Source organism: Acanthamoeba castellanii (genome assembly GCF_000313135.1).
Source record: "Acanthamoeba castellanii str. Neff unplaced genomic scaffold scf7180000084741, whole genome shotgun sequence".
Lineage (NCBI taxonomy): Eukaryota > Discosea > Longamoebia > Acanthamoebidae > Acanthamoeba > Acanthamoeba castellanii.
The window spans coordinates 591,450-613,014 of record NW_004457702.1 but is presented as its reverse complement, the minus strand read 5'-3'; the positions used below and the strand labels follow the sequence as shown (position 1 = coordinate 613,014).

Below are 21,565 nucleotides of genomic sequence, written 5' to 3'. Positions count from 1 at the left end.
GGCAGCCCAACAAAAAAACCCAGCAGCAACGCCCCACAAGCAAAACAAACAAACGTAGGACTAGACGGCGACGACGTACGGCTAGCTACTCGAGAGATCTAGGAATAATGCAGGCGCAGGGCAAGAAACTGTCGGAAGATGAATGGGTACGCGTAGCGCAAAGCCTCACACGTGGGGCAGGCTTGGCCAAGCTGCTCCCTCTCCTAACTCTGCCGTGGTATCTGGCGGGTTGTGTGGTTGAGGCATCTATTGTAGGAGAAGGGGAAGGTCCACATTAAGGCGTCCGAGCTGGAATTTGGCTCAAAAATCGCTGAGGGAAAGTACGGTACAGTTTACAAAGGCAAGTGTCGCGGACAAACGGTGGCGATCAAGCTCCTCCACAACCAGCACCTCAGCGAGGAGAAGTTGGAAGAGCTCAAAACGGAAGTTGAAATTATGACGTGCGCCCCTCCTCTCCTTGAACCGCTCACCAATACCGCTCCCGCCCTCTAAATCGCTTCTGGTGGTGGGGCGCGCTTCCTAAGACGGCTGAGGCATCCGTGCATTTTGTTGTTGATGGGGGTGTGCACCGATCCCAACAACGTCGCTCTGGTCATGGAGTATGTCGAGGGCAAAGGACTAGACCGCATCCTTCACGACGCCAAGGTGCCCCTATCCCAGACTCAGCAGCTACGTATCGCCAAGGACATTGCCAAGGGTACCATTCCTCCTTCCGCCACGCGCTTGCTGGTTGTGCCGATGTTTTCGTGCGTCGTGCGTCGTCGTCGTCCTTTGCCTCTTCAATCGTCTCCACGGGCGTGCCAGGTCTAACCTCGCTCTTGTCCCCCCCACAAGGCATGAACTGGCTTCACTGCCTTGACCCCCCTATCATCCATCGCGACATTAAGCCTCCCAACATCCTGGTGCGTGCCGTCAGCCCACCCCCAGCACCAGCGATGGTGTGCATTGATACGCGTTCGCTCACCGCGTGCTTGGCACACTGCATGCTCAGGTCAATGCCAACTTCGATGTCAAGGTTTGTGACTTCGGCCTTTCGTGCGTAAAAGAAATCCCCAAGCCCGGCGACAAGCTGCGCGACACTGCTGTTGGCTCCCCCATTTGGATGGCTCCTGAAGGTGCGTGACGGCGTGGGCTATCTCTTCCCATCTCATCTCTCACCTCTCCCTTTGGGCGGGAAATGACTCCTTCCACTTTCGAAAACTTCCACAGTGCTCTCTGGTCACCTGGCGTCGGAGAAGTCGGACGTGTACGCCTATGCCATCGTGCTCTGGGAGATCCTGACGAGGAAGGCCCCCTTCTCCGATGTCAAGTCTTTCGAAGAGTTCCTTGACGGTACGGCGTTTCTCTCTCTCTCTCTCTCTCTTGCATGTTCTTTGAGGTGATGCTTCGCCATTCTTAACGCGAAGGGGGGTGTGCGGACACGCAGACGTGATCGATAACGACAAGAGGCCGCCCCTACCGGATACAACTCATCCCAGGCTGGCCAGGATGATTCAGTCCTGCTGGGATGGCCACCCTAAGAGGAGGTAGGTTGTCACCCTTCTTCTCGCCACAAGCATTAAGGAGACTCAGCCCCTTCTTGTCCCCCTTCCTTATGAGCTGACCGAGGGTGGTGGTGGCTGTTCAGACCCTACTTTGCCGAGATACTCAACGAGCTCGACGAAATCCTGGTGGAGATTTCAATCAAGGAGGAACCTGCCCAAGAGATTTGGAAGGCCCTCAAGGCCAAGGTAAGAAGAAGAGGAAGAGGAGGAGGAGACGTGTCTCAATGCGCCGCGCCACCACGAACTAATTTTCCCGTCGACGCAGGAATTTATGGGCGAGCACTACCCGTTCTTCGTGGCTTGGGAGAATCTCATTGAGGCGCTCGCCAAGGTGCTCAATGTACCCGAGCTCAAGACGAGTAGTACCGACAAGGCTTATCTCTGCCTCAGGACGCTACTTGGTACGCCGTAATACCTGAGGGTTCCTTGTTTCGTTTCGCAAACCAGCGCCACCTTTCACTCACCTGAGAACCAACAGCTACTCCTTACCGCGATTTTACCCGAGACAAGCCGCTTATGACTGTCACCTGCGAGGCGTTTGGAAGGTTTCTGGATTGCTTTGGGCCATTGATCGACGAGGACAAGAACATCATCACCAAGGTGCGCGCGCGCACTCTCGGTGTCTTATTGACTCTTCTCTTACTTTGTGTGACACACAGTTAGTTGAGATATGTGAGAAACCTTGGTTTCACGGTGACATCGGGCGTAACGACGCCGAGTCGCGCCTGAATTCGTCTAAGGAGAACAAGAAAGGTACCCCACCCAGGTCGCGGCATGCTCTTCAACGAAGGACTAACTCGGCCTTCTATTCGCAAACAGGTCTGTTTCTTGTGCGACTGAGCAGCAATAACGACAGCTGCTTCACCATCAGTCGGATCAACAAGGACAACAAAATCGTCCACCAAAGGATTGCACGAGACAAGCGTGGCAACTACCTCGTCCAGGTCGGTGAAGAGCTCAAGGCTTTCAAGTCGCTTCTTGACCTAATTGAGAAAGGCGAGAGAGATCTTAACCTGAAGGTACCCCTTTTTCTTCTGGACCATTTGCTCCGCGGTGGTGTTATACCAACAACAGCACAGGTAGCGTGTGGGGAGAGCAGGGCGTTCAACATCATCTTCGCCCCTTTGATCGAGTCCAGGGGCTACCTCAGCGAGATGCCATCTGCTTCCCCAGAAACAGCTGAAAAGCCCAAAAAGCCCAAGAAGACTGGCACCAAGAAGAAAAAGGAGAAAGGTGAGAAGAAGGAAAGGAAAGAGAAGAAGGAGAAGAAAGAAAGAGATGAAAAGAAGAAGACCAAGAAGTGATGCATCCTGTGAGTCTGTCTTTACCCTCTCCCACCAACACAGAGAAGTAGTAGTGTAGCTTTTATTTGGTTTCTCACTCTTCCAGCATTCCAGAGAACATCATGGGACTGTTTTGGGACCATTATGGGACTGTTTTGGGACAACTCACTCTTCCTGTTTTGAGCCTATTTTTGGGCCTGTGTTGGACTGTTTTGGGTAACTTTTGGGTAACTTTGGGGCTACTTTGGGGTCACTCTCAGGGTCATTTTGGGGCCACTCTGGGGTCACTTTGGGGTCACTTTGGGGCCACTTTCAGGGTCATTTTGGGGCCACTCTGGGGTCACTTTGGGGTCACTTTTGAGGACATTTTGGGGTCACTTTGGGGTGACTTTCTGTACATCTTTGGACCACCTTGGCACCATTTCGGCACCCCTTTGCGACCATTTGAAGGAGTGGTCCTCTCTGAACGCCTGCCAACCCCTGCAAAGGCCCTTCTGCCTGGCCCTTTGCAGGGGTTGGCAGGCAGAACCCTCAAATCCTCTCTAAACCACTCACTCCAAACCACCCCCAACACAGCCAGACCCTGCTTAAGGGGATGCAATGACAACGCGTAAAATTCGTGGAACTAGTTAAACTCCAAAAACTCATACCACGAATTGCTCACGAGCCCACATGGAAGCCAATGATAGGACATGAGTCCGAAAACGCGTAGCATGCGTAGAACGCGTAGCACACGTTTACGTGTTGACCACGCGTGGGTACACGTGTAAGCTACGCGTCGCCGGCGCGTGGGCTACGCAGGTACGACAAGCGAAAATGCCGCTCACGGGAGGACAACACGTTTATCGTGTTCTACGCGTGCTACGAGTTCTACACGTTTCGAACTCATGTCCCAAAGAGTCAGTGGATGTCGTGGGTCAATGCGGACTGGACGCCCAGTGACTGCTGCCTGAGAGGACAGCCTTCCAGAGATGTCGCAGCCACTGCCCGCGGGATGTCATGGCTGGCGACTCTCTCCTAACCTCTTCGGAGATGAGTCTGGAGATATCACAGACCACCGCAGACCGAGCAGTTACCCCTGGTTGTCGCAGCCAGCGACTCATCTCCGAGGAGATGGGTGTGACAACAGGTAGACCATGTTGAACGGGTGGCGCGCAAGTTACCCGTAAGTGACGCGTGTAATCGATTTTGGGGATGGCTTGTTTTCGCGGACATCGCGATCATCCGCGGATAATCGCGACCTCCTCGCGGTGAAGAGTAGGCGGTCCGCGGGAGATCGCGCTTATCCGCGGACATCGCGATTATCCGCGGACATCGCGGCCGGCGACTCATCCCCTTTGACCAACCATCATGCATTGATGCCCTTGGTACTAGAATGCACGCTCGTTTTCAGCCTCGTCCAAGGGGATGCAACGACAACGAGTAAAACTTAGGGGATGCAACGACAACGCGTAGAACTAGTTTAACTCGTAACACTCCTAAAACTCGAAACACGAATAGCTCACTAGCCCACGTGGAAGCCGATGACGTATTCAGGAAAACTCACTTGCCTTGAAAGCTCCACGGCTGCCAAAGGTGCCTGTTGCTTTGCCAGGCAACGGGCCTTCGTGAATGAGCAGAATGAGGACTGTACGACAAGCCATTGCTGTGTTCACGAGTAGCCACGAGTAGAAAACTAGTTCCACGAGTTCCACTAGTTTTACGAGTTAAACTAGTTCTACGCGTTGTCGTTGCATCCCCAGAGTGGAACTAGTTTTCTACTCGTGGCTACTCGTTTAAACAGCAATGGCTTGTTGTACAGTCCTCATTCTGCTCACTCAACAGGCACCTTTGCCAGCCGTGGAGCTTTCAAAGCAAGTGAGTTTTACTGAATCTAACATCGGCTTCCATGTGGGCTAGTGAGCAATTAGAGTTACGAGTTTTAGGAGTTTTACAAGTTTAAGTAGTTTTACTCGAATAGCGCACCGTAGCGCCCTGAATAGTGCGGCATCTTGTAGCCCATGGTCTAATTGGTCTGGAAAATGGAATGCCAGGCTGCCAGCTACCCAGGCAAGCGAGAAAACAGTGCTCTTGCTAAGTGTGCGTCAAAAAAACGGCTTCTCGATTTCCAAGGCGGGGTCCTAGCGGCCCAATGAGGCATCCTACAGGGCTGAGTCCTATCACATCTTGAAGCCCCTGCTCTGCCGCGCATTTTGTACCAATCACGAGGTCAAGAGCTTTCTTGCTTGTGTGGTGACATGAGCCATGCAGCTCTGCCTCACACTTGTGGTTGGGAAAGATGTATTTGCTTGCAGCTTAAAGAGGCAAAAAATTACAGGGGTCCTGGGGTTGTTGTTGGCAGCTCTTCAGCTGGTATTAGGAAAAGGGATACAAAATCAAGATTCAAAGGTAACAGAGTAAATGGCCCCAGAAGGTCTTGAAATGGCCTGGCCCAAGTGGCCCAAATTGGCCCAACATTGGTCTGAAAAACAGTCCCAAAATAGTCCCAAAATGGTCCCAGTATATTCCCAAAACAGTCCCAAAACAGTCCCAGTATAGTCCCAAAATAGTCCCAAAATAGTCCCAAAATAGTCCCATAATAGTCCCAAAACAGACCCAGTATAGTCCCAAAATAGTCCCAGTATAATCCCAAAATAGTCCCAAAATAGTCCCAGTATAGTCCCAAAACAGATCCAAAACAGTCCCCTAATAGTCCCCATAATAGTCCCATAATAGTCCCAAAACAGTCCCAGTATAGTCCCAAAATAGTCCCAGTGTCATCCCAATAGTCCCAGCACAACAAGTCAGCACAATGCTGTGCAGCACAATGCCCATTGCTATCAAAAGTTCGTTTTTTGTAGTTCTGTAACCACAAAATTGAAGGAATCTCATGGGGGCAGTCCTGATTACACCACAGTTCTTTTTTTTTGCAGTTATATTCTTTGTTGTGTGCAATGATACCACAGTGGTCATTGTGGTATCAGTGGATTCTTTGAGCTGATACCTTGTCTCCTTTACATGGGGGTGACTCATCAAACAGAGTCAAGTAGACTAGATGGCAAGAAGTTGTAGAAGAGATGTTTATTGAAAGGAGAGTAGAAGAAAGAATAATAATAAAAGGAGAAACAACGAATTTAGTTGACATTACAACTGTTTTGCAACATGACTGTCCACTGGTTTGCTTACAACCACAAGAAGACCTACTCACTTATACACATGCACTGATCCTAGTAGGTAGGCCAAAGGTGTTTATTGAGATTTTTAGCCAAGGTTGTTGACATGTACAAGTGGAAGAAAGAACTCAAAGAAGTCCAGCATCTGGACAGCTGCAGTGGCACAGCTGCCAGAGGCAGAGTTGCAAGCAGAGTGCAGGAGTGCCTGGTTTGGGAGGCAGGCCTCAGCTAGCAAGTTGAAAAGGTGAATCATCTGCTGTGGATGAGGCTTGTGGAAGAATTGGAGTACTATTCCTGGAGATAAAAATCCACCACAACAGCAATCTATCTCACACTGATTTTAACATTCTGAGTTTTTATGGAATCTGGCTTTTTCAACTCAAGTCCCTCAATATCACTTATCAGCAGTGGTCTAGCATGCCAATATCAAATATTAAGACCCAAATCTTCAAAACTGCCCTATAAAGCTACAATAATCTCACACAAGCTTAGCAATGAAAATGCTTTCCAGTCCCAAACTTGTTCAAGAACAAACTTGTGCTCCTTTGAAATGAGAGGTCAAACATCTGTGGAAATTTCATTGCTAAGCTTGTGTGAGATGCTTCACCCATCTTTCCTTCTGTGGCTAACCTCCACCTGTCATGACCTTCAATGCTAGGTGTGCCCTGGATTCTGGCTCCAGGTGATGAGATCTCCACTTAGCTTTTTTCCCACTGCTCTGAGCCACGCTTCACCTCCACTGAACTCCATGAGTGGCAAGACCTGCTGGACAAGTCCCAAGCCACAGCTTTTCCCTGTCTTGCTTGTACAGCAGCCCATCCTGTACACTGGTTTTTTATTTGGTTGAAAAGTACCCCTGTCACTTTTTTCCCAATTTTATCAATGTTTTGGCCAGAGCAGGCCAAGAACAGGGGACTAAAGTTGAGGGAGAAGAGAACAACAGGTAGAGGACACAGCATAGTAGCAAAGCTGCCAAAGAAACATATGCTTTTTTTATTTTATGCTTGCTCCTTGTTGGTGTCTCCCAGACGGTCTGACCCGCCCGTGGCCTTAAGAACCGCTCTGTTGAAGAAGGGTACGTTGTCTATGTACACGTGGTGCCCCGCACGAGGGATGATCACAATGTCGGCCTGGTTTTCAATCTGACGCATCACTTCCACCGCTGCCCGCGGGTCCATCCACGACTCCTGCCGTGGAATGTCACACATGTCACAATGTGCACATACATGGAAATGGTGAGCAGCACCACACAAACAACGGGGAAGGCCAATGAGAGGGGGGGGGGCAGGGGCGCACCTCCCCGTACAGGAAAGTGACGGGTATGGAAGCGTCCAGGTGGTGGAGGCGGTCACACAAAGGACGGGCTGCCCAGCCAATCGGGTTCATCATTTTGTGGAAGGCGAGCTCGCCTGCATGCACACAGCGCCCCATAGTCAGCACACGGCGCGGTTTCTGCGACCGCAGGTCAGGGACCACGTGTGAGTAGATGGGTACCGGTGGGAGGCAGCTGAGCGTTGCTGTGGTACACGTAGTCGATGACTGGGGGCAGCGAGAGAGACGCTGCTCCTGCTGCGGTCGGAGCTTCATCCCTACTCGTAGGCACACGCTCCTCCTCCTCCTCCTCCTCTTCCTCCTCCTGGATGACCTCACTCGTCCCTTCCTCTTTGTGGTAGTGCACCCACTTGCTGCTCAGGTCCGGCCTCACTCGGTGGATCAAGCCCGGTCCTGCGCCAGCCACAGATCATGTCATCATTATCACTATTCGTCATTGGTGTCGTCGTCGTCATCATCATCCCTTTTAGCCGCCTCTGCCGCCGCCCCTCAGCCTCATACTCCCCAAGGCAGGCGTACCATACGGGCCAGCGACGCGGATGGCCGCGAGGGGCGAGAAGTTCTGGAGGATGTTCTTGGCCAGACGCCAGCGCCAGGACATCTTGGCTGCTTTCGCCACGTCCTCTGCCGTGCGCCGCGGCAGCCCCCACGGATCCGCAAGGATGAGTGCGTCCACGTGCTCCGGATGCCGCAGGCTGTAGCAGCCCGCCAGGTAGCCCCCGAACGAATGACCTGCCGATCGGTTGTTGGCGTGATTTGGCGGGGAGAGCGGGGAAGATTAGGGGATCCCACGGGATGCACGGGAGAGAGTTTGGGAGGCTGTGAGGCCGCGTCGCCCACTTATCTCCACTTACTTTTGGGGGGGGGGGCTTGACACACGACACAACAAGAACAAAAAAAAATAAGAAATGATCATACCGAGGAGCGCAAAGCGGTCGAGACCAACCTTCTTGCGCCAGCCTTCGATCGACGCCACAAAGAAGTGCTCCGCGTGCTCCGGGCTCTACCGTACGCCCATCACCGACCACCCCAACCCCGGGTTAGTCGCACGTCGCGCCCACACACACACACACACACAAATGTCCACATGTGGCGTGCCGTACCTCTGGCGTGAAGGCGGGGCGGGAGCTCCGCCCGAAGCCCACGAGGTCGATGGCGTACACTGTGTGATGCTTAGCCAGTTCGTCCAGGTTGCTGTTACGACACACCACACACACACACACACACCACGAGAAAGAGGGGTTGGTTTGTGGGCTCTGACAAAGGGCCAACGGGAGAGGGAACGGGCGCATTTGAACGCGGACAGGAGGGGAAGGTACACACGTACCATGCCCAGTGTCCGACGGCAGCGGCGAACCCGTGGACGAGCACGAGGGGCGGCCCCTGGCCCAGGCGGATGGTGTGCACCGTGTGCGGTACGTGGACGTCCTCCCCGTCCACCTCCACCTCCTCCACTTCGACCCGCCCTGCCACGCCTGCCGCGTACGGGGAGAGGGGGGAAGGGGCGTGAGTGCCTGGCGGTGACCGCTGTGGGCGGGCGAGCATTTTAACAACAAAAGAAGAAGAAGTAGAAGCACGACGTGCTTGAGGGGCGAGGGGCAGCCTACGTACGGTGGAGCATGCGCGCCTCGGCTTGGGCAAGGAGAGCCGGGGAGGTGGGGCGCCAACCCTTCCACCAGCCTCCGACCCATCCTGTCCACCCCATTCCGGTAGATGTAGTAGGAGTAGGAGCGCTTGTTGTACCCGTACTGCTGCTGCTTGTGGTGGTGGTGGCTGCGGGAGTGCCCCACCAGCCCCACCAGGAACGCGAGGTCGTGGTAGCCGCTACCCTCATGCTGCTGCCGCTACTGCTCGTGGAGGATTGGGCCTCGGCTTCTGTGTGCGGCTGTGGTTGGCTCCCGTCCTCGCCGCTGAGGGGATGAGCTTTGTCGGCGCCGAGGGATGCACGGGGGGTGGCATGCATGTTGTGCTTGTGCTTGTGCTCTCTATTCCTTCCTTGAACTTGCACCCGGGTGGTGGCGACGAAGATCCATGGTGGCGCCACGTAGAACCCCCCCGCTCGCTCTTTTTCACCTCTCGGAGAATCGGTGTCGACTATTTTACCCGGGGTCCGCAAGAAGTGGGGGGACTGAGAAAAGGCGCGAGAAAAAAGCAGGCCGATCCAAAGAAGCAGAAGCAACCCACGCGGAGATGGAACTGAATAGGCTCAACAATGGACGAGGTGGCGTATTTTCGGGCTCTCGAGACTACCTCAACGAAGCCCAAGACGATGACGACGACCTCGAGGTCACCCATCCATTCCCAGTGTTTCTTCAAATCTGATTCATTTTTATTTGGTTGTATCCATCTTTTCTGTTTTCTGTTTTTTTTTGTTTAACACAAATAATCATGTTTTTGTTTGGGAGAGTAGGCCATTGCGACGGGGCAGCGAGCGCGGCTGCTGCGAGACCAAGCCGTGCTAGACGAAAGCAGCGACCGGCTGGCGCGCGCCCAGCGTCTGGCGCAGCAGAACGAGGAGATAGGCGTTGCCATCCTCGACGAGCTCGGAGACCAGCGTGAAACGCTCAAGCGCGCCTATGACAAGGTACCCTCCAACCCAACCCAACCCAACCCACGGCTCGGTTTACCTCGAGCTCGTTGCATGGACTCAACGCGTGCGCGCGTGTTGTTTTGTGGTGCACGCCAACCAGGTATTTGACGTGAACGACAACCTTTCGTCGGCTCGCAAGGTGCTGATGGGGATGTCCCGCCGGGCGGTCACGAACAAGATCATCCTGCTGCTCATCATGGTGGCCCTCGTGGGTGGCATCGCTGCCGTGCGTACCCACCGTTTTCTCTTTCTTCACCAAGTGACCTCTTGGCGCACAAGCGAGCGGAGGAGCAGCTGACTCAGAAAGGGTGTGCGGCGCGGATGACCATCATCGCCATCGTCATCGTCGTCATCATGTCTGTTTCCGAGTGCAGGTGGTCTACCTCAAGTGGGTGCGCAAGCTCATCCACTGAACCGCGCCCAGCCAGAGGACTCCAGGCGCCGCCCGGAGCACCGCATGTGACACACGCGGAGGGTGGCAGCCGCTACGAAAGCGCTTCGTGCGGCGTGGCAGAGCTTTAGTTCTTGCTGCAGACCTTCTTGCCGCTGCTGGCCGTTCTCCTTTCTCTTCCCTGCCCTGTGTGCGAACAATTTCCGAAAGAGAGAGAGACTGCAGTTCTGCCACAACACACTCCCCCCCCCCGGCCTTAGTGATGATGCGGGATCGTGTCACAACAACACTCCGCCTATCGGCGCCTTGTTTCTCCCAACCAGAAACCAGCCTTCGGAAAACTGTTTTTTTTTTTAACCGCGTCCTTATCCGCCTACCCATAAATATCTCCAGAGCAGGAGCGGGCCCGCATCATCGCGCCATGGACACAGAGGCCTTGTGTGGCACTCACCCCTGGGTTCTTGCTCCCTCCGCCCTTCACCTTGTTTTTGGGTGCCCTTTTTGGTTGCTGATTTGTATTTCTTTTATTCTGGCCTGGCCTGGCGCGGGGTTGCAGGGACCCTGGGATGACGGCAACCTCACCCTCTGCTTTCTGGACTCGTGCGACCCCCACCCGCCCCTTCTTTTGGGGGGAGAGGGGGGGCAGTTTGCTGATGCCTGCGGCACGTGCCGGTGCCGGTGGTGGCGGTGATGAGCAGGGTGGGTGCCGGGGTGCACGTCGGATGGCTGCTCTTGCTGGGCACCCTGCGCCTCGTGCAGGTCCGCCGCCGCTATCTCGACCTCAACGTATGCACTCCTCCTGCTCTCCTGCTCCGTGTGCTGCTGCTGCTGCTGCTGCTGCTGCTGTCAACGTGACTGCCAACGCATCGGTTCAAATGGTGTGCGTCGTTGGTCGTGTTGGTCGTGTGGCAGATGGGCGGGGGATGGGCCTATCTGGGCAAGGTCATCCTGTGCCTCGTGCAAGCCGCCCTCTACGCACTCAAGGTGCGATTCATGCTCTCTCTCTCTCCCCCTCCTCTCTCTCTCCCCCCTCTCCCTCTCACTACACAGCTCACCCGCTGCCAGGTGGGCGGCAACCTCTTCGTGGACACGGCGGAGCCGTACGAGCTCCTCGGCGATGTCCTTCTGACCATCGGCTGGGTGCTCTCCCCTCGGCTTCAAGCCCCCCCCCTTCTCTTCAACGTTGTGCCCTCAGGGCTAACAGCGGCAGACATACTTTGTCCTCCTCCACCTCCTCCAAACCGCGGCAGGCATACGCGGCTGTGATCGCCATGATGGAGCACTCGCGCGGAGTGCCACAGACGTGGGTTATGCGCGGGTGGTGGCTCATGGCCTTCGTCTTGGCCTCCGTGCGCCTTCAAACGGCCGTGGTGCTCATCGAGCACGTACGTCCTCTTCTCTCCCCGCGCTCTCTCTCTCTCTCTCTCTCTCTCTCTCTCTGCGGGCGCTGATGATGCACCGATTGTGGGCGCTGGTACGCATGTACGATGCGCTGCTGCTGGTGGCTGGTGGCTGGTGGTGCCGTTCGTGGGGAAGCAGAACGGGTGGCAGTGGGACTTTGTGGTCTTCTTTGTGCAGTTCGCGATCTGCGGGGCGGTGTGCATACTGGGCCTTTGGTTCAACGACGCACCCGTGCTGCGCATCTACGAGCGCCTCAAGCAGCAGCACCCTGGCGGCAAGGCAGTCGCCACCTACTCGACCTTCGTGCCCAACCAAGATGACCGCGTAACTACCTCCCCAATCCCTCTGCCACCCCGCCCTCTACTCCAAGCGCTCTCTTCGCTCTCCCGCCCTTCTCCGGCTCACCACAGCCCGTGTTGTTGTTGTTGTTGTTGTTGGTTGTTGTTGGTTGTTGTTGTTGTTGCGCCCGTTCGCGGGGAGACTAGTTTCCGGGAGGCAACGCCGAGAGCGCCGAGGACCGCGCCAACTTCCTTTCCCAGCTGTACGCCACCCCACCCCACCCCACCCCACCACCAACAACCTCCACCCATCCCATCCCATGCTCACGCGTGTTCCGCTGGTGCCTGGGGCGCCCGTGTGGCGTGGCCAACCGTGCGTGGTGCACACTAGTACGTTCTGGTGGTTCAACCCGCTCCTCTTCTTCGGGTACGAGCACCCGCTGGTGATGGACGACCTGTGGAAGCTCGCCCGCCAGGACGAGTCGGCCCACTTCGTGGCCGCCTTCCGCCGTGCCTGGGACAGTCAGGCTGCCTCTCTGTACGCCCCCCCCCCAAATCACCCCCCCCCTTCCATCCCTGTTTCTTCGGCCGTGCGGTGCATGCACCACGTACGTACGGCTATGTAAATATCTATTTCTATTTACGTTTCTATATTCAACTATATCTGTCACATGATGGACCGATGACGACGCGTCGCCGTGCAGACACTCGCTGCCGCGCGCGCTGGTGAAGGCCTTTGGGCTGCCGTTCTTGGTCGCCGGGTGCTACAAGTTTGTGAACGACATCCTCGTGTTCGCCGGTCCCGTCCTGCTCAACCGCCTCATCGGCTTCGTGCAGGTGTGTCCCAACCCCCCCCCCTTCCCTCCTTCCAGGCCCTTCCTCGCCCCAACAATCTCCCTCATCCTGGCCTGGCGCACGTCCGGACATATTATCAATTTATTTATCTATTCCTCATTGACGGCTGATGGGACGGGGGCCGGCGGCAGGACGATTCCAAACCCCTCTACTATGGACTCGGGCTGGCGGCGGCCATGTTCGTGCTCACTTCCATCCAGACGCTGGCCGTGCACCAGTACTTCAACATCGGCTACCGCGTGGGCATGCACGTACGCACCATCACGCACCATCTCGCAGTTCATTTTTCTCTTTTCCTCCGATGCCGATCCGCACCACTTTGCAAATTGTCGTGTGTGGGTGGGTGTGTGTGTGGACTGACGGGATCGATTGGCGATCTCCGGTGCAGATTCGAGGCAGCGTGGTGGTGGAAGTCTACCGCAAGGCCTTCCGTCAAAGCGCCTCCGCGCGCCAGCAGTCCACCGTAGGAGAGATCGTCAACCTGTACCTCTCATTCCCGACAGTGGCCTCCTGTTTGCTCGCACCAACGAACGGCAGTAACAATAACAATGCCGTGCGTGTGTGCGTAGGATGTCGCTCGACGCGCAGCGCTTGATGGACCTCATCCCGTACACCGCTTCACCCGCGCGTGTGGAAGCAAGCCCCTTCCCACCTCGCCTCTTCCCTAACCACTCTTCCTCTTCCTCTACCTCCTCCTCGGCAATGTGGTGGCCTTGGGCGGGCGGGCGGGCGGGGGCGGCAGGTACCTGCACATGGTGTGGAGTTCGTTCGTGCAGATCGGGATCAGCCTGGTGCTGCTGTGGCAGGTGGTGGGCGTGGCGACGTTCGGGGGCGTGGCGGTGATGGTGCTGCTCATCCCGCTCAACTCGTGGCTGGCCCGCGTGCAAGGCGCCATCCAGAAGGAGATGATGACGTGCAAGGACAACCGCACCAAGATCGTCAACGAGGTGCTCCAGGGCATACGCGTCATCAAATTCTTCGCCTGGGAGTCCAGCTTCAACGACAAGATCGGCACCATCCGCGCCGACGAGCTCCGCACCCTGAAGAAGTCGGCCTACCTCAAGGTCATCACCATGTTCTTCTGGACCTCCACCCCGCTCTTCGTCTCCGTCATCACCTTCACCACCTACACCCTCCTCGGCAACACGGTGCTGCACCCCCCCACCCCTTGCCCTCCCTCCCCTTCGTTGTCGTCATCAGCGTCGTCGTCGTCATCATCATCATTCATGGTGGCGGCGACGGATGCTAACACGGGGTTTGGTTTGGTTGCGCGCTTTGGTGTCTGTTTGCAGCTCGACGCCGAGACAGCCTTCACGGCACTAGGTTCGCCTCACACACCCCCCCCCTCTTCCTTTTTTCCAATCCTCTGTTGCCTCACCCCACCGATTCACACCGCTTGCCCCGTGTCTCGCGCCCACCCACGGTGGTGTGTGTGTCGCGTGTGATGTATATATATATATATATATATATATTTACATATAGCGCTGTTCAACGTGCTGCGGTTCCCGCTGGTACGCACCCACCTATATACCCGCCAGCTCCCGACCCTGCCCTGACTCTCGTGAACCCCTGCCTCCCCCTCCAATGCCCGGTGGCCACAAATATCCGGGCGGCGGCGGCGGCGGCGTACACAGAACATGCTGCCGCAGGTGATCTCGTCGCTGGTGGAGGCCCACGTGTCGGTGAAGCGCATATCGGCCTACCTCCTCTCCGAGGAACTCGACCCCAACGCCGTCCTGCGCCTCCCCCCTCCTGTACCCCCTCCCCCCTTCCCCTCCACCCTCGGCACTTCGGTCTCTATCCCCCCCATCAAACCACCACCCCTCACCCGCGCGCGAAATACCGGCACACACATCAGGAGGAGAAGAAGCAGAAGCAGAAGAAGAAGAAGCAGCAGGAGAAGAAGCAGAAGGATAAGAAGCAGCAGGAGAGCGAAGAGGGCGGCGAGGACCTCGCCATTCGGGTGACGAACGGCTGCTTCGCCTGGGACTCCAACCCCTCGACCCCGGTCACGCTCCAGGACATCAACATCTCCGTCCAGTGCGTCCACCCCCCTCTCCTCCCGTGGGCTGCCCACTCGCTCACCCGCGCACATGTGGTGGCTGGCTGGCTGGCTGGTGTGCCGCACCGGTGTCGTGGTCGTGCGTGGGTACCCAGGCGGGGCAGTCTGGTGGCCGTGGTGGGCGCGGTGGGGAGCGGCAAGTCGGCCCTGCTCTCGGCCCTGCTGGGCGACAGCCACAAGCGGGCGGGCCAGGTCATGCTGAGCGGGTCCGTGGCCCTCGTCACCCAGCAGGCCTGGATCCAGAACGCCACCCTCCAGGACAACATCCTCTACGGCGACCCCTACGACCACGCACGCTACGAGACCTGCGTCAAGTGCGCACTCCTACGACACGCACACACGACACACAGGTGGCTTCCAATGATGTGGCTGGAGCCTCACATCGGGGGGGGGGTGCGGGTGCATCACCTGGGGTGGGGCTGCATGGATGGATATGCATGGATTAGGGTGTGCGAGCTGCGGCAGGACGTGGCCATGCTGCCGTCGGGCGACATGACAGAGATCGGAGAGAAGGGCATCAACCTCTCCGGCGGGCAGAAGCAGCGCATCTCCCTCGCCCGCGCCGTGTACGCCGACCGCGACATCTACTTCCTCGTACGTGCTTCCTTTCGGCTCTTGCAACCTCCTCCGCACTCACCGGTGGGGGAATGGAACCACTGATACCGCACCACCACGACCGCCGCCGCCGCCGCCGCCACGACCACGACCACGACCACGACCATGACCACCACCACGACCACGACCACGACCACCACCACCACGACCATGACCACCACCACGACCACGACCACCACCACCACAATGATGTTAATGACGACGACGACTACGACGACGGTGATGCAGGACGACCCGCTGTCGGCGGTGGATGCGCACGTGGGCAAGGCCATCTTCGAGAACTGCATTCGGGACCAGCTGCGGGACAAGACGCGCGTGCTCGTGACCCACCAGCTGCAGTACCTGGCCGACGTCGACCAGATCATCGTCCTCAAGGACGGACGCATCGTCGAGATGGGCACCTACCACGACCTCATGCTCGCCGATCGGTGCCCCCCCCCTCTACCCCCCCGGTGGTGGTGGGTGGCTGGTTGTGGCTGGTGTTCGTGCGTGCGTGCGTGTGTGCTCGCCCTCACTTCTGCGTTTGCCCCCTCCCCCCTCTTGGCTGCTGGTTTGTCTGTGCCGCCGCCGCCAGAGAATTTGCGCGCCTCATCAACACGCACGTGAAGCCCGCCCCGGCCTCCTCCGATGCCGGCGCCGTCGCGGAAGATGACGCGGCGGACGCTGCCCATGCTGCTGGCGAGGAACAGCCGGGGCTGCTCTCCTCCTCCACCTCTTCTCTTTCGAGGTGCGCGCCTCTTCTCTGGATGATTGGCCCGTCCTTCCCCCTTGGCGTGTTGCTGCAACGTTGCTCGCTGGTCGGTGGTGGCTAACGCGATATATCGTCTTTGTGGGGGGGGGGTGGCAACGGCGGCGGCATCATGCGAGCAGCAGCAGAGGGCCACCCGCGGAAAAGCAGCCGCTGCTGCCTGCTCCCGCCGCCACCGTCACCGTCACGGCCCCCGCCAAGCCCGTCCAGAAGCTCATCGCCGCAGAGGAGCGGGACATAGGTGCACCCCCCCCCTACTCATTCTGATTCGATTTGTTGATCACCCACCGCTCACGCGTGTGTCGTGTGTTCGGACAGGATCGGTGGGGTGGGAGGTCTATCGCCAGTACACGTTCGCTGTGGGCGGCCTATTGCTGGTGGGCAGCATCCTTCTCCTCTACCTCATCGACCAATCGGCCCAAATCGGCGGCAACTGGTGGCTGTCGCACTGGTCCACGCAGCCCAACGCGGCCGACGAGGTGTACTTCTACCTGGGCATCTACGCCGCTCTGGGCGGAGCCTCCACCGCGTTCGTATTCGTGCGCTCCCTCCTCAGCGCCGTGGCCGGCCTCAACGCCGCCGAGACCCTCCACGACCGGCTCGTACAGCGAGTACGCATCATGTGCCCCCACGCTGTTGCTGTTAGACAAGCGCAGCGCACCACACACCCCCCCCCACACATATGCCCCAGCCACCACCAGCCACCACCATCCCATTGACGGAGGCGGCGGGGCGGGGCGGTTGTGTATCCATACGTACCTACGTCCGTACGTCCGCCCACGTCATGTTCATCAGGTGCTGCGCGCGCCGATGGCCTTCTTCGACACGACGCCCGTGGGCCGCATCCTCAACCGCTTCTCGAAAGACATCTACACCGTGGACGAGCAGCTGCCCAACACCATGCGGTACACCTACCCCGCCCTGCCTACCCACCTACCCATGCATACACACACGCCCGCCCCCCTTCTGTCACCCCTCCCCCTTCAAATGTCACAGATCGTGAGGCATATCCGTGCCTCGACGACCTCAGCTGCTGACAGCGCGTGTGCGATGGTGTGTGTTGTGCGTCGTGTGGCGTGTGGCGTGTGGCGTGTGTCCAGTATGTTCCTGAATACGCTGTTCTCGTCGCTGGGCATCGTGATCGTGATCTGCGTGGTGACGCCCTGGTTCCTGTGCGCGCTCATCCCGCTGGGCAAGATCTACCACGCCATGCAGCAGTACTACGTGCGCTCCTCGCGCGAGATCAAGCGCCTGGACAGCATCTCCCGCAGCCCCATCTACGCACACTTCTCCGAGACCCTCGCCGGCATCTCCACCATCCGCTCCTTCAACAAGCAGGTGCCCTACACACACACACACACACACACCACACCACACCACACGACACGACACGCAACACACCACACCCGGGGGAACAGCTATAATATTGCCGCACCCACACGCCACTGATCGGAAATCGTTGTGGTGTGTGGCATGTAAATGATGGGTGGTGATCGTGGGTGAATGCGAGCGCAGCCCTCGTTCATCTCCAGTAACCAGGCCAAGCTGGACCAGAACCAAAAGGTGCGTGCGCGTGCACACCGCAGCAGCAGCAGCAGCAGCGGAACGCATATTGGCGAGGGTGAGGCGGGGCTGACAGTGGGGAGGTGTGTGCGCAGGCGTTCTTCATCTCCAACGTGGCCAACCGGTGGCTGGGGGTGCGCGTGGAGTTCATCGGGACCTGCGTGGTGTCGCTCGCGGCCCTCTTTGCCGTCATCGAGCGGCACAACATCGACCCGGGCCTCGCCGGCCTCTCCATCTCCTACGCCCTCAACATCACCGGCACCCTCAACTGGTGCGTGCCCTCTCCTCCTCCTCCTCTGCCCACTGGGGCACATGCTCGCAACTCAGATATTTTATCTTTTCCATTTCTATGCTTATATATTTCTATGTTTGTATATTTCTATGTTTATATGTATATATATATCTGAGAACTGACTCCTGCCGTCTGCATGCCGCCCGCCGGTGGGCACAGGCTGGTGCGAATGAGTTCGGAGACGGAAACCCAGCTGGTGTCGGTCGAGCGCGTGATCCAGTACCTCGACATCGCCGTGGAGGCCCCTCCCCTCATCCCACACACGGCGCCGCCGCCCGACTGGCCGCGCGAGGGCGCCATCACCATGTCCCACCTCAAGCTACGCTACCGGTACTCTCTCTCTCGCTCGCTCGCTCGCTCGCTCGCTTCTTCCCCCTCCCCGGCCTGCTCCCATCCACGCGTGGCGCCCCCCTTTTGGAGGAGGAGGAGGAGGAGGGGTAGCCAGTCGTCACTGAGTTGTTCTCTCTCTCTCTCTCTCGCCCCCCCCCTCCTGCCACGTTTGCAGGCCCGGCCTCGACCTGGTGCTGCGGGGCATCGACTGCGAGATCAAGCCGCGCGAAAAGATCGGCGTCGTTGGACGCACCGGCGCCGGCAAGAGGTAACCACCCCGCCCGCCCCATAAGTCTCCTCCTCCTCTCCAACCACCATGACCAGCCACCACGACTACCACGACCACCACGACCACCACGACCACCACGACCACCACCACCACCACGACCACCACCACCACCACGACCACCACCACCACCACGACCACCACCACCACCACCAACGTGCTACCGCTGCTTGCCTCAAAATGGTGGTAGCGGTGCCTGGCCGTTTTTTTTTTTTTTGATTTTTTGGGTTTAATTTTGCCTCCTACTCTGTAATAGCTCGTTGATGCTGGCCCTGTTCCGCCTGGTGGAGCCGGCCGAGGGAACGATCACCATCGACGGGGTGGACATCCACAAGCTGGGCCTCGACACTCTCCGCTCCCGCCTCTCCATCATCCCGCAGGACCCCACCCTGTTCACCGGTTCGCATGCCAACCCCGCGCTCCTCCCTCCCTCCCCGAGGCCTTATTGTTCACACGACCAACGACACACACACACACACGGCACACACACACACACACGGCACACACACACACACACACACACATGCACACTGCCAGGAACCATTCGCAGCAACCTGGATCCGTTCGACCAGTTCCCGGAGGAGGACCTCTGGTACGCCCTCAACAAGGTGCACCTCAAGAGCGCCGTCGAGGCTATGGGCGGCCTCGACGCTGCAGTCGCCGAATGTACGTCCGCCCAGTCCAGCCCTCGCACCTCGCGCGTCTGCGTTGCAGATCTATAACGGCCTCATCGTCCATGGACTGCGCGCAGACGGCGAGAACCTGAGCGTCGGGCAGCGCCAGTTGATGTGCCTGGGCCGTGCCCTGTTGCGCCGGGCCAAGGTGCTCGTCATGGACGAAGCCACCGGTGCGTTGACAGACACCTCCTCCTTCCTCCTCTCCTCTTCCTACCTTTCTCCTCATCTCCCCTCATCGCCACCGGGCGCGACATGAACTGGCGTTGGTGTCACTCACACGTGTGGTGGGGGGGGGGTTGCAGCGGCCGTGGACTACGAGACCGACGCTCTCATCCAGCGAACGATCCGCGAGGAGTTCGTCAACGTGACGGTGCTGACGATTGCGCATCGCATTCAGACCATCATCGACTACGACCGCATCCTGGTGCTCGACCAAGGCCTCATCGCCGAATTCGGCCCTCCCGCCGAGCTGCTGGCCGACAGCGGGGGCATCTTCTACTCCCTCCTCCACTCCTCGGGCACCGCCTCCAGCGAGGAGTGAGCGGCAGCCCCCCCCCACGTGCGCCGGTGTTGTGTTCGGGTCTCTAATTTAATTCTTTGGACCAAAAAAGAGTCAACAAGAGAGAAGAGGCGTCACGTTGGTTGGCACCACCACCAGCCACCACCACCACCGGTGCTGATGGGGCCATGGTGGTGATCCTCTCTCTCTCTCCAAGAGGATACATCCCTAAAGGCATATATATCGAGGTGATGCATGTGCAGGCAGGCAGGCAGGCATGTGCAGGCTATGTCTTCTTGGGCGGGTGCGGGGAGGCCTGGTGCTGCTCGCGCAGAAGGAGGGAGAGGAGCCCGAGGGACCACAGCTGGAGGGTGCCGTCGTAGTGGGCCGTGACGAGGAGCATCCCGCCGAAGAACGACTTGTCGTGGCACACGCAAAGTGCCGTCACGTGCGATCCGTTGACGGCGTGGAGGGTGTGGAGCATCTTGCCCGACAGCACGTCGTAGATGTGCACACGGTCCTCCTGCGCCTGCAGCAGGTAGGGCGCCATCAGCAGCGCACCTGCACGCACGCACGCACGGAACCAAACCATCAGAAATATCATTTGTGCAGTTCCGAAGGACGGAAAGAGGGGGGGTCGCACCCGCGGGGATGGAGTAGGAGTTCATCTGCGCGACGTCGTAGTTGTTCCAACACCGAACGTGTCCAGCCGCGCACGACGACACCAGCGTGCGATTGCCCAGCGGCAGCAGCTCCTTCACTGCTCGGCGGGCCAAAAGCCCGACGCATACATGCATGCAAGTACGTACGTACGTATGCAAATGTATGTAGGAATGTAAATGGTAGGATCGTGTGTAAAGGTAGAGAGGGATAGACAGACAAACGGCGAATTTCAGAAGAAGAGGGCTGGTTCGGCGGCGGCACTAGCACGGGGAGAGGGAGGGAGAGAGAGAGGGAGGGAGGGTACCGGGGTGGACGTGGCCGCTCTGGAGGAGGGTGGACTGGCAGGTGCCGCCGATCTCCGACGACGGAAAGTCGAGGCGGCGCAGGGTCCCGTTGGCGGTGCCGTAGAACAGCGTGCGCTGCTCCCTGTTCACGATCACCGTGATCTCTTCGTTGTTGGGGTCCTTGTACAATTCCTACACGGCACACGCACACCCACCGAGAGGAGTAGTAGTTAGCAATGCACGCACGCACACACGCAATGCACGCACACGCAATGCACACACGCACTATATATATAATAGTATAATAATAATAATAAATACACGCACAGCGACGAAACCGGACACGAGACGAGTATTGGTGGGCGGGGGGCGGGGGGCGGGGGATTTCGTGGGTACTTGGAGGCAGGTGTTGTCGTTGTGGCCGATCATGAGTTGGTAGATGACACCCGCCGAGCAGCAGTACGAGGCGATGTGCAGGGTGTCGTGGCACGCCGACGATATGCCGTGCGGGGCAGTGCTCAGCACCCGCAGGCTCAGCGACGCGAGCGAGAGGATGGCCACGTGGCCCAGCCTGGCACGCACGACCACCCCCCCCCGACACCGTCTCGTGTCCGTGAGGCGAAACATGGGAATATTCGCGGAGGGAGGGAGGAGGGGGGGCGGAAGGATGGAAGGATTGGGGGGGGAGCGGTACGCGTGGTTGATGGCGACGAGGTTTTG

At 58.1% G+C, this 21,565-nt stretch overlaps 4 protein-coding genes and 1 pseudogene across 4 annotated transcripts in view; 3 read left to right on the top strand and 2 right to left on the bottom strand.

Annotated features, from left to right (window-relative positions):
* Nucleotides 1–107: 107 nt before the first annotated feature.
* On the top strand, nt 108–2,848 carry ACA1_174100 (protein kinase domain containing protein; the record flags this gene model as incomplete). The annotated part of the gene is made up of 13 exons (XM_004356598.1): nt 108–146; nt 256–440; nt 525–697; nt 835–902; nt 992–1,115; nt 1,210–1,332; nt 1,427–1,526; nt 1,628–1,730; nt 1,810–1,945; nt 2,023–2,144; nt 2,204–2,297; nt 2,364–2,563; nt 2,624–2,848. The coding sequence occupies 13 exons, from the start codon at nt 108–110 to the stop codon at nt 2,846–2,848; spliced, it is 1,692 nt and encodes a 563-aa protein (XP_004356651.1).
* A 4,129-nt stretch (nt 2,849–6,977) lies between these two features.
* Nucleotides 6,978–9,274, bottom strand: ACA1_174090 (hydrolase, alpha/beta fold domain containing protein; the record flags this gene model as incomplete). The annotated part of the gene is made up of 8 exons (XM_004356597.1): nt 6,978–7,166; nt 7,276–7,388; nt 7,474–7,704; nt 7,831–8,043; nt 8,230–8,314; nt 8,415–8,505; nt 8,639–8,786; nt 8,923–9,274. 8 exons carry the CDS (start codon nt 9,272–9,274, stop codon nt 6,978–6,980), a joined length of 1,422 nt encoding a protein of 473 aa, XP_004356650.1.
* Nucleotides 9,275–9,501: 227 nt separating this feature from the next.
* ACA1_174080 (vesicle soluble NSF attachment protein receptor VTI2, putative) lies at nt 9,502–10,314 on the top strand (the record flags this gene model as incomplete). The annotated part of the gene is made up of 4 exons (XM_004356596.1): nt 9,502–9,597; nt 9,722–9,895; nt 10,002–10,127; nt 10,276–10,314. The coding sequence occupies 4 exons, from the start codon at nt 9,502–9,504 to the stop codon at nt 10,312–10,314; spliced, it is 435 nt and encodes a 144-aa protein (XP_004356649.1).
* Nucleotides 10,315–10,982: 668 nt separating this feature from the next.
* Nucleotides 10,983–19,940, top strand: ACA1_174070 (annotated as a pseudogene).
* Nucleotides 19,941–20,184: 244 nt separating this feature from the next.
* Nucleotides 20,185–21,565, bottom strand: part of ACA1_174060 (K+ channel tetramerization subfamily protein) — a gene marked incomplete at both ends in the record, with an annotated part of 2,935 nt that continues 1,554 nt past the window's right edge. Inside the window, 4 exons of the mRNA XM_004356595.1 lie at nt 20,185–20,459; nt 20,542–20,658; nt 20,866–21,037; nt 21,242–21,416. Coding sequence (XP_004356648.1) covers nt 20,185–20,459; nt 20,542–20,658; nt 20,866–21,037; nt 21,242–21,416 — 739 coding nt within the window. The remainder of the gene's footprint in view (nt 20,460–20,541; nt 20,659–20,865; nt 21,038–21,241; nt 21,417–21,565) is intronic.